The sequence below is a fragment of the Gobio gobio genome (genome assembly GCF_949357685.1).
Source record: "Gobio gobio genome assembly, chromosome: 12".
Classification (NCBI taxonomy): Eukaryota; Metazoa; Chordata; class Actinopteri; order Cypriniformes; family Gobionidae; genus Gobio; species Gobio gobio.
In genome coordinates, this window is record NC_137105.1 from 17,383,475 (window position 1) to 17,395,992 (window position 12,518).

Genomic DNA, 12,518 nt, shown 5'->3' on the forward strand with positions numbered 1-12,518 from the left:
TTGGTTTTGTCATGTTGAATATCACACTGTGTTAGATCAGAAATGTCTCCAGTGTAAGCGTATCTCTGCTTGTGAGGGAGTGCCTGTGTTTTTGTGGTCCTTTAAAAACAACATAACATCGAGTTGAAGCTAAAGGTCACTAATGAGGTTTCACAGTGTGTCTCAGCCGTCCCATAATTCTGCTCTGCTTAGCCCTAATACCCCAGTGACACTTTTTATGTGTATTCCAAGGTATCCATGGAAATTTAACAAGCAAAACACCAGAGGTGTGGCCAGTCCACTGAGTTTTCAGTGTCAGTGTTTCCAGTGGAGACTTAACCATCCTCTGTCTGATTGAATTAGGAAAATCACATCTAAAATGATCAGATTTTTATTAAAAAATCACAGGATGCGTAATAAAAAATAATGGCCCATTATTTTCAGTGTGGTATGTGTAGCAGGTAGACTTTTTGAAACTACCCTATTAAAATTTGTAGGATTCTCATATACACTACCGTTCAAAATTTTGGGTTTGGAAGGATTTTTTAAATGTGTTCAAAGAAGTCTTTTATGCTCACTAAAGCTGCATTTATTTGTAATCGTAATAACTGTGAATTAACAGTTTTAAGATATTTTTTAAAATATATTTATTCCTGTGATGGCAAAGCTTAATTAACAGCAGCTATTACTCCAGGCTTCAGTGTCACATGGTCCTTCATAAATCATTCTAATATGCTGATTTGGTGATTGCCATTACTTATTATGATCAATGCTGAAAACAGTAGCTTCATTTTTAATGTGGACACTGTGAGAAATGTTTTAAGGATTCGTTGATGAATAGAAAGTTAAAAAGAACATCATTTATTTGAAACAAATATCTTGTGTAACATTCTAAATGTCGTCACTATAATGTATCCTTATTGGATAAAAGTATTAATTTCTTTAAAGAAAAAAATTTACTCGCCCCCAAACTTTTGAACATATTTGTGTTTCTCTGTAATACTTCCATAATACTGTAAATATTACCATCCTGATATGTGTATTTTGTGTGCAGTGTCTCCTTTAATAGCTCTGAGTCCCACAGTGGTCAGTGTGATACAGGACCAGCAGGTCACTCTTCCCTGTGTCTTACTAGCTGGAAACCCTCTTCCTGAGAGACACTGGCTACATGACAATGGCTTGGTGAGTTAACACATGTGCACACACAAACACATAGGTCCTGAAGTCTGTGCAGTTCATGTCGTTGTTCAATATTTTTACACAGTCACAATGATAAGTATGATTTAAATGTGTACTTGTGCGTGACCATATGTCAGGTTACATCAAGCCCATATGTGACCGTGAGACGTGATGGTAGTCTACATATAGAACGGGTCAGTCAGCAGGATGGGGGGCAATACACCTGTTTGGCTGAAAATGTGGTGGGATCCAGCAACCGCACCACCATACTTAACGTCTACGGTAAGACGTAAAACAAAAACATACACAAATAATGAAATATACTACCATTCAAAAGTTTTGGGTCAGTAACATTTTTTTAAAGACATAAATAGTTTTATTCAACAAGGATGCATTTAACTGATCAAAGAGACAGTAAAGACATGTATAATGTTACAAAATAATTATAATAATGTTAAAAATAAATGCAGTTCTGTTCTCACGGAATACTGAAAAAAGGTATCATGGTCTCCACAAAAATATAAAATATTTAATCAAATCTATCCTTTAAATGACAATGCAGAATCAGGCCTGTTGTAAAAGATTTCGTTTCTGTGGATCCAGACCACTATGACATAGGCCAGTTTTCGGCTTCCTCCCTTCCATAACTGTATACAATAAGCCTTTATTTCCCTCTGCCTCACTAAATATGTCCTCATCATTCATTCATTTGAGAATTAAAAACAGAACCAGCAGTGTGAGCAGAGCACTTCTGAAGAGAAATAACAGAGACAAAAACTCTCATTTTTCAAATGCAATCAGTCTTAAGGAAGCCGTCTACCTTCACCGATGGAAATCAATTAGGCCAAGTGAAATTCTGAGACTACATTATTATAGGAAAGAGTACATGGCCTGTACAGTATCCTAAAAACTATTAGAATACCTCCTGTGCAGTGTTGCACATATGTTAGTATTCCTAAATCCCTCCTCATACTCAACCAAGTGCTTCTATTCTAAAAAAAATTTTTTTTCAAATTTCTCTCTAGTGATGCCAACTATTCAACACGGCCCTCAAGTATTCAGTACCATTGAAGGGATGCCCATTTCTCTGCCATGTCGTGCACATGGAGTCCCCAAACCAGATATCACTTGGTCAAAGGTACATGCATCTCATTTCTGTTTCTCTCTCTTTCACACACATGCTCATACAATAAGGATTAGGACAGGGAAAAAAACTTTTTTAGGGTACTGACTTTTGATGAAAAGCTTATCTGGTCTGAAAAACAGCTATTTTTTGCACAGAGCCCATCATGCTCTGTTAAGGGTTATTGCTTAATTTTTTTATTGTAATTAAAAAATATATATATATATATATTGTTGGGTGCTTATTTGATATTTTGACTTCTCAAATTTTACATCTACATGCAAAACCACTAAATTTGCAGATCTTTAATTTATCAGTCTCACTATTTCAGCCTTACATTGCACCCTGATGCTGCTATTAAATGAATGTGTGATGATGTTTCTCCAGCGAGGGAAGTTGTTGGATCTGACTGGCAGGGTGTTTTCTCTGGGTGAGGATGGGAGTCTTCACATTGTCTCCCCCAGTGGTGAAGAATCGGGCGAGTTTGTGTGCACAGCCACCAATGCTGCTGGATACAGCTCCAGAAAGGTCCAGCTCACCATCTACGGTTAGAGCAGCTCAATCTACTGATCAGTTTTACTGGTCCTCTGTGGTTCTTTGATTCTGTAAAACATCTCTCAGCTTTGTTTGTTTCCTGTGTATTAGTTTGGTGTATCCTCCAATCTCACCCTGTTGTACTTGCATGTACTGTATGTCTTTGAAAACTTGTAGTGAAGCCCAGGCCGAGAGGTGTTGATAGAGAAGAGCTACAGAATATCTCAGACAAGCTGTTGGAGATGTCGGTAACAGTGGGTGATGATGTCACACTGCCATGTGAGGTGGAGAGCATACCTCCTCCCATCATCACCTGGGCCAAAGACAAGCAGCTCATCTCCCCCTTCTCTCCCAGGTATCAATTTTGCTTAAGTCTATATATATATATATTTTTTTTTTTACAGATTTCAGGACGAACTATTCAAGTTATATGTGAAAAAATACACAAATAGTTGGGATCTTATTTATTAAGAAAACAGTATGATAATCTTAAATGTCAACGTACAATAATTTCTTTATTGCTACTACAAATGATTTATGAAATGTCCATATGCTTGAAAAAATTTCCTAAATGATTAATAAATAATCTTCAAAAAAGATATAAAGTCTTGCAGATATTCAAAATCTAATCATACATAAAGTTTGAGGTCAAGTTTGGAGATTTTTATTTAAGAAATTAATACTCAGCAAGGATGCTTTAAATTGATCAAAAGTCACTGTAAAGACTTTTACATTGTTATAATTTTTTTTTAAATGTTACACTGATGAGCTAAACATTATGACCGGTGAATTATCACAGGTGAATATCGTTGATCATCTCCTAACAAGGCCACTTACAGTATTAAGATCTGGGTTGATTAGATGGTAAGCAAACAATCAGTTCCCGTAATCAACGTGTTAGATGCAGGAGAAATGGACAGGAATAAAGATCAGAGCAACTTTGACGAGGGTCAAGGTGTTATGGCAAGGCGACTAGGTGAAAGTATCTCTGAAAAGGCTTGTGGGTTGCTCCTGGTCACCATTGGTGAATGTGTGGAGTAGAAAAACATTTTAAATGCGATTTAAACTTTTAAACGGTAGAGTCAGTCAGTCACTCAGTTATTCACATTTTCTTAATTAGAAGTCATCAGAAAATTAAATCATCATGCATGATATGTGCACAAAAAAGCTTGCATGCATTGTTTTATATTTTGTGTACAGATTTATAAAATGTATGTACAATGACATTTAATTAAGACACTTGTATCGTACTTTTAAATACTATAAATCTTGTATGCAGGTAGCATGCTTTTTTCTGTATGGTTTTCCAAGGACTGATGTTTACTGCCTAGAGGCAGAAAGATTGCGGTCAGATAAAAATTACACTGTAATTAAACTCTCCTTTTCAGCTCACCATGAAAGTAAACAAAGGTATAATTTCGGAAGCTTCTCTGTAAACCAGGAGCACCTGTGTGGTTTTACATACAGTATGCTAAAGAACAGTTAGTCTCACATTTTAGCCTCTTCTCCTCCTTCTAATGTAACCTCTTCTCACATAGACACAATCAGCTGCCATCAGGCTCCATGAGGATCATAGAAACACGTGTGACTGACAGCGGCATGTACCTCTGTGTGGCTACAAACATAGCTGGAAACTTCACTCGGACAGTCAAACTCAGCGTGCTGGGTAAGAGAAACAGAACACATTTATTTACTTGGATACTCTCACAATTTATGCTTGCAGGTGAAATTGGTTTATCAAAGCAACAACAGTTTTATCTCATGCCATAGAAGTTCTTATGAACACACATCAGCCCGGAGGTGTTAAAAAAACGGTCTCATCTGTTTAAATGAATCACTTTGCCACATTGGTCTTGCGGTGACATCAGGCTTCAATCAGTCGTATTTAAATACACATCTTGAGCTGATTTCAAGTGCTCTGCTCGTACTCACAACTATAAAATAAATTTTGACTATAAAACAATGCTGCACAAGCATTAATGACAATTTGATAGTCAATTTCACATCACACACCACATTTATATCGGTAAGTACCTCCATGTGTTTTATGTTTTTAAAACATAAAAAGCGTAAAAAAACATAAAAAGCATTTTCCCAGGGTAGGCACATATCCGAGCACTTTCGTAATTTGTTTTTTTGCTCAGTGAAGTCCATGCTAAGATAAGTACCATTTGCTAAGTACCATTTTTTACCATATATGACCAAATTAGAGTTTAAACAGACATGTTTGAAATGCGATTTTTGGATTTCAGGTACTGGCTTTTTTACATTTGGGACATGACGTGAGTGCCAGTACTCCCAGACAATTAAACCCTTAGTCAATTTAATCTTGGATTATAGTTTTTCGTAAAACTGTGAGCAGATACTTTTGCAGAACTGAGTCTGAGAAATGAAAGCTGCAGCAAAGGGGAATGTGCTGTTTATCACAGCTACCAAATGTCTCATCAGGAAGATTAACACCCAAAAAAGATTCTTACAAGGGCAAATAAGGACAGGACAGGTTGCTATTTTTATGCACAGCCAATGCTTTGCACAACAAATCCCTTCAATTTCATGTTATGAAAAAATTATCATTTTTACTGCATATGTTCAACACCTATGCAAGAACATGTGTTTTCTACTTCACTCTGGTTCTCTTCATCTTCTGCCCCTATTATTAGTGGAGTACCTCAGGGATCTATTTTGGGTCCGCTTCTTTTTAACTTATATATGCGTCCACTGGGGGATATTTTTAAGAAGCACAATGTTTCATTTTATTTTTACGCTGATGATACACATCTGTACCTGCCATTGAACCTTGGCGATTCCATTTGTGGTTCCATTTGTTGGAATGCATCCGGGACATTAAGAAATGGTTATCAAATAATTTTCTCCAACTTAATGATGACAAAACAGAAACAATTGTTTTTGGTCCCCCAAAAATTGAGGAGCTGGGTAATCACTTCCCCTCAGTTTCCTCCCAGTTTAGGAACCTTGGTGTCATCTTGGACTTGAATTATGTTTAACCAAACAAATTAATTCTGTTTTTATTAACTGCGGATTATTTCTAAACTTAAATCATTTTTGTCATTCCAAGACTTTGAGAAGGTTTTTCATGCTTTTGTTTCCTCACGCTTAGACTATTGTAACTCATTGAACCTGGGTCTTCCTCTGTCACCGTTTACACACCTCCAGATAGTAAAAAATGCAGCTGCAAGACTACTGACCGGGACAAAGAAATATGATCATGTCACCCCAATTTTAGCTTCACTTCACTTAATTGGCTCCCGATCCATTTTAGAATTCAGTTTAAAATCTTGTTGTTTGTGTTTAAAGCTCTTAATGATCAAGCTCCTTGATATCTTAAAGATCTTCTTGCTCCTCTGTAATCTTCCAAATTTTCAAGATCTTCAGGCAGGGCTCTTTTATCCATCCCTCGCTTTCGTCTAAAAACTAAGGGAGATAGAGCTTTTTCCGTTGCCGCCAATTGGAACCAATTGCCTCTGGACATTCGCCTTGCACCTTCCATCATCATCTTTAAATCAAAATTGAAAACATATCTCTATTCCCTGGCATTTTAATATTATCATACTTCAGTTTTACTGTTGTTTGGTTTTACTCTGTTTCTATTTTATTTATTTTTCTCTTTACTCTGTTCAGCACTTTGGATAGTTCTGCTATTTTTAAATGTTCTAAATAAATAAAATGTACTTTCTTTCTTATTTACTCTCCTCTTAATACTGCTTTCTCTCTTTTTGCCCTCTCAGTTCCTCCCAGCATCCGTGCAGGTCCTCGAGCCATGAAAGTGCAGGTGGGACATTCCATAGACCTGCCCTGTGTCGCACAGGGAGTCCCAGAACCTTCTGTGTCCTGGCTGAAGGATGGCACCACCCTGCTGGATGGGTCTCATTATAGGATCTCAGATGGGGCTTTGACTCTGAACAAAGTAGGGCTTATGGATGAGGGCGTCTATACCTGTGTGGCCTCCAACATCGCCGGACAAGATGAAGCCACTATTCAGCTCCATGTACAAGGTCAGGCAGATGTTGGCAACTATAGTTGTGATTTGCAGTTATTCAGCTTTAAGTGAACTATGAATCTTATGTATTGCCTCCTTCCCTCCACAGTCCCTCCTGTGGTGGAAGTTTCTGAGCCCCCTTTCAACAGCCCTTTACAAGAAAGAGTGGCAAACCAGCAGATTGCCTTCCCCTGTCCTGCCAAAGGTGAACCTGCACCTGAATCATCAGAAATCACCATTCATACAATAAGATCACTAGATGCTAATATGTCTCTAGAACTGGGCGATGTAACTAAAATGACAATATTAAATATATTGATATGTGTATATTTGGTCTGAAATGGCATAAAAGTGTTTTTGATATAAAAATGTTCAATACAAAAACTAAAACACTAGTTAAAATAATCTAGATTTTTTTATTTAGTGAAAAAAATCAGTACATGTTTTTCACTAAATCAAGGATCCTATTTAATAATTGTCATTTATGGGCCAATGCAGTATATGGTAATAAATAGGGGTATTTACCTACGTACAATACTGTTCAAAAGTTTGGGGTCGGTAAGGGTCTGTGAGTATTAAATGAGGATGTGCTCACCAAAATTACAGTAAAAACAGTACTATTATGAAAATGTTTCTATTTCAATATATTTTAAAATTAGGAAGTTATTCAAAAATCTTTTTGTAACATTATAAATGTCTTTACTTTTGATCATTGTAATGATCTGTTAGAATTTGTTAAATAAAAAAGTTCATTTCTGTCAAAAAGATATTGTATTATTAACCCCAAACTTTAGAACGGGTGTATATGTATGTTTTACTAAAACATTTTAATATATTAAAAAAAAAAACTATGCAGAGACTTCTGTTATTGTGTGATGACAATCAAATAGTTCAATCAGAATTTTGAATCAGTTCAGTGACAGCTTAATCTGGTTCATGGAAATCAAACATGAAATTAAACATTCCAGTCTCAACATACTCATGAGCTGCAAGACAATGAAAGATAGCAAATCTAGTCTAATGTTACCTTCTTTAAAACACATAATGGTCAAAAATTGCTTTAAAATCACTGCAATATTCACAATATGGCTTAATTTAATATGTATTTATTAATTGTTACTCAACTTCCTTTATTCTGTCTGTTGCAGGCACTCCTGAGCCAGTAATAAAGTGGTTTAGGAATGGTCAGGAGTTAACAGGGAATGAGCCAGGTGTGTCTATTTTGGAGGATGGCACTCTTCTTATCCTGGCCTCAGTGTCCCCTCTGGATAATGGGGAGTACACTTGCATGGCTGTCAATGATGCTGGTACAACAGAGAAAAAATACCAGCTTAAGGTCAATGGTTAGTGTAACAGTTTAAAACATTTCTTAAGCTTGTTTCGCTTTCAGCACATTTCACAATCTTTCTCTTCTCTGTCTCCTCCCCCTTAATCCAGTCCCACCTGATATTCGAGACATTGGCCTGCTGTCCAATGTCTCTGTAGTGATGAATCAACCGACCAACCTGGTGTGCGATGTCACAGGCACACCTGTACCTGTCATCACCTGGTACAAAGATGGAGTCGCGGTCAGTTCTGCTGTTTATTAACCCACTCCTTGATGCGGGAAGCAAATTCACATTGCCACCGTTTGGCCAATGGTTCGATGTTAAAAATAACATGCGATGAAGATTGATCCCATTACATTACATAATCCATGTACGTGATTGTTTAGGGTAAAAAAGCAGCACAAAAAAACAAACACAATTTAAAGGGGGGGGGCTTTGTTTCTGAAGCAACCTTTGTGCTGGCCTAACCAAGAACTGTACTCCTTATTATAGATCTAGCCAAGACTATGATAAAAAAAAAAAAAAAAACAATGTCATAAAAAAAATATACCATAGCCTAATACATTCCATTCCAGTCACTTCCCAGTGGAGAAAATAAAATCCACCTCAACAATATTTCCAGCTGAATATTCGGTTTGGAATTACGTCACATTTGGGAAGTTAAGCGCATTGCAAATTGCATTGCAAAGCGCATTGCAAATCACATTGTTAAATGTGCATAAACCTGTAAAAAAAAAAAAGCCTAATGAGAAATAAAAGTGGTATTTCCTTCAATGAGGCCAATCACAAATGAGTTCCCTCCGATTACTGAGTTTGAGCTCCAAGAACAGGTCATAAAAACCCCAATCTTCTCATAAATGTGCCTTTACCAGAATCAATTTCAGAATGAAGTCAACAATTAGGAAATCTCTAATCACACTCCAGGGATAGCCGTCTCAAGGCTGCTGATTCAGATTCATGTTAGAAAAGCAGATATTTCTTTTTTAATTATTGTTAATGCTTTTTACTAATATTTGAAGTTATTTATCCTAATCAGTATTTTTAAAATAGGTCAATAAGTAGAGTTAAAATTAAAGGAACTCTGTTAATATTAGTTGTTATTTATTATTTCTCAATAGCTTGTATCATTTAACCAGGTGGTTTCTAGCAGCGATGTGCAGTTTCTGCAGAAGGGCAAAACTCTCAGGCTGTTGAAAGCGGCTGTTGCAGATGCTGGACGCTACACCTGCAAGGCCATCAACATTGCTGGAAGTACAGAGAGAGACTTTTACTTAGATGTTTTGGGTAAGTTAATCTGTAATAGCATCAACTTACTGTGATTGACATTAACAATGTTGTCTTTTTATGAGCTGGTATTACGTGTTATTATATGGTCTTTCCTCTGTTTAGTTCCTCCTACAATCATCGGGACAGTTGGGTCACATGACCTCTCTGCTGTGCTTAATCAGGAGATCATTCTGGAATGCAGGGTCAAAGGTGATCCCTTTCCCACAATTCAGTGGTACAAAGACAGGAAGTAAGTTACAAAAAGCTTTGTAAAGAAAACTTTATATATCTAATCAAGAAAAAACAGAGGGGTGAATTCACTAAAAAGCGTTTTTGCGCTTTTTCGCTAACCACCCGAAACCCAGTTAAACCAGGTACTAAATGCATGAGTAGTTACATTTGTTGTCAATGTTTCAAGCATATACATCTTTACTCTTCAAATCATGCTTATCATAGATTCACAAAACGCCTGCCTGACACAATTAATGTGCTTTACCACTCACGGAAAGCATGTAAATGAATTTTGACATCCTCCAAAACCCAGCACAGAGGATGTTGGGCATGTTTGCATCCTTACTTGATTTGCTTAATTCCTTTTGCTAATAAGGTGCTAAATCAGCACTGTCGCTACAAATAAACACTATCAGGTGCGTAATACATTTTCAGTGAATTCCCCCCCCTGATTCTTACATTTTGAAACAATACTAGTGGAATTAGCGTTATCTGTCATTTTCACTCTGTGTTTTAGGCCAGTGTTTTTAGATGACCCCAATATTGAAGTTTCAAACAGAGGACAGCAGATGAAGATAAAGAGTGCTCGCTTAGGTGACCAGGCACGATACCAGTGCAGCGCCACCAACGCAGCAGGAAAGCAATCCAAAGATTTTAACCTCAGTATCTTTGGTAATTTTACTTATAATGTCTTGGTTTTCAAATATGGTTTTCATATCAACAGAATTGAGAAAATTCTAAATATGAAATCCTGCCCTTTCTGTCTGTTCTTTTATTCTACCAACTCAGTGCCACCCAGCATTAAGGGAGGAAACGCATCTTCTGAAGTGACAGTTCTGCTGGGTAATGTGGTGACTCTGGAGTGTGAGGTACGGGGTGTGCCACTCCCTGCCATCACATGGTACAAGAACAGAGAGGTCATTCTGTCCAGCAGACAGACCCAATATGTGGACCGAGGGCAGTTCCTTAAGATCTCAAGAGCTCAAATATCAGATGCTGGACAGTACACCTGTAAAGTCACCAGTGTGGCCGGCACCGCTGAGAAAATGTATGAGCTGGAGGTCTATGGTGAGGGATTGCTAGATAGTGCTTTAGTGTTTTATTTTTTTAATTGTTATTAAGGTATATTGGTTCATTTTTTTTAGACTCAAATTAATTTTACAATAAAGGAATAAACAGTAAATAAAAACAAAGTATCATAGAAGCTTATACTTATACATACAGTATAGTGCTGGGCGGTATGACCAAAAATGTATATCACGGTATTTTTCAAAATTATATATCGGTTTCACGGTATATGACGGTATTTTTTTCCCCTATGCATGACCGGGTGTTAACCACATTTTCTACTGATCGTGTGAGGATATACTGCAGTAGATTGACTAGAATGCCCTATTTTACTGTCATGATGAGTGAATATTGTAGAACAGTTCCACACTAGAATTAATACAGGTTTACAAAAGCCCCACAAAATGATGCTGTAGGGAGACAACAACCAATAAAACACAGATCTGCAACACGCTCATCATGCATATTAAAATATGACCATGGAGATAGAAAAGTTGAGGGCACCTTAAGCATTTTAAAAATCTAATCGAAGGTCGAAGGATATTTGCAATGCATTTAAGAGCACTACAGTCTCTGAACAAACGACACACGTCAGTTTAACACAGAAAGAATAAAGACATTACATTTACATTTTTGCCCATTCTTATTTGAATTGTCAGTCTATTTATTAACTTACATCATCTTCTGTGTATCAAAATAACCCATCGTGTCATCGCGGTCGTGATCAGACGTACAGGTTCAGTGTCCTTTGCATAACGTTATGGCTACATTTCATTTGAAGAAGACGTGATGAAATATGTGCGCATACAGTTTATGTTTAGAGCACTACAGTATATGTAATATGTCCATAAAAAAACTTAAACGCGCTCGCTCGGGTCTATATGTGCTATAATATGATCCATGTGGAGAACGTTAATCTCAGCTCCACGCAGAAACCGCTCTCTCTACACACCGCGTGCAGATTGAATTCTCCGCTGTAATCAAGGGCTGAATCCGAAATCGCCCCCTATAACCTCAAATAGGGTATTATATATGCTCCTCACCTCTGGAACAACCTTCCAGAGAACATAAGATGTGCTGAAAACATTAATAGTTTTAAATCTAAATTAAAAACGTATCTTTTTAGTCTGGCCATAATTTTATATTTTGAGTTTTGCTTTGTTTTTAATGTTGTATTTTATTTTTCATAATTAGATTTTTATAAATTCTAATCTTATCATGATTCATGTATCTTAATGGGTCTATTTTACTTTTTAATTGTTATTTACTCAATTTAATTGTATTAATTGCCTATCTATTGGTTATTTGTCAAGCACTTTGAATTGCATTAACTTGTTTAGAAAAGTGCTATATAAATCAAATGTGCTTGCTTTGTTTGCTTGCTTGCTTGCTTGCTTGCTTGCTTGCTTATTTGAGGGGACAGCTATCTGTAGTGGTGTCCGAAACCATAGTGGACGTTATTGAGTGCACTCATTCAATCTCACTTTGCACCACAATAACGAGTGTACAGCTGATGTACACACAACGGCTGTCCGAATTCACGCACTCATTTTCATTCACTCTTTCAAGTGAACAATATAAGTGGATCAAGGGAATAATAGTGAATGAGGCTTTAGGGGGTGATTTGGGACTTACCATAGGCTGTGATGTGAGCTCAGCTGTGCTCTCACTACAGGGAAACATGACTCCTCGAACAGTGATGCACTGCGCCGCGTTCCGAACGCAACACATACGGGTATTGCGGTATAATCAAAATTCATATCATAAAATAAATAAATACCAGTATTCGGTATGAACCGGTATACCGCCCAGC

The 12,518-nt window shown here is 37.0% G+C and overlaps 1 protein-coding gene across 4 annotated transcripts in view; it reads left to right on the forward strand.

Moving 5' to 3' along the window:
* hmcn1 (hemicentin 1) overlaps positions 1–12,518 on the forward strand; it is a 100,088-nt gene that overhangs the window by 49,657 nt on the left and 37,913 nt on the right. For 2 of the 4 annotated variants that reach the window (XM_079831406.1, XM_079831408.1), the window contains exons 18-31: positions 1,034–1,161; positions 1,296–1,440; positions 2,184–2,296; positions 2,669–2,828; positions 2,993–3,170; positions 4,354–4,481; positions 6,562–6,828; positions 6,922–7,017; positions 7,961–8,155; positions 8,250–8,380; positions 9,259–9,424; positions 9,530–9,656; positions 10,155–10,309; positions 10,427–10,705. In XM_079831406.1, the coding sequence (XP_079687532.1) occupies positions 1,034–1,161; positions 1,296–1,440; positions 2,184–2,296; positions 2,669–2,828; positions 2,993–3,170; positions 4,354–4,481; positions 6,562–6,828; positions 6,922–7,017; positions 7,961–8,155; positions 8,250–8,380; positions 9,259–9,424; positions 9,530–9,656; positions 10,155–10,309; positions 10,427–10,705 (2,268 nt within the window). The remainder of the gene's footprint in view (positions 1–1,033; positions 1,162–1,295; positions 1,441–2,183; positions 2,297–2,668; positions 2,829–2,992; positions 3,171–4,353; positions 4,482–6,561; positions 6,829–6,921; positions 7,018–7,960; positions 8,156–8,249; positions 8,381–9,258; positions 9,425–9,529; positions 9,657–10,154; positions 10,310–10,426; positions 10,706–12,518) is intronic. The other 2 variants (XM_079831407.1, XM_079831409.1) reach the window with 1 other exon arrangement.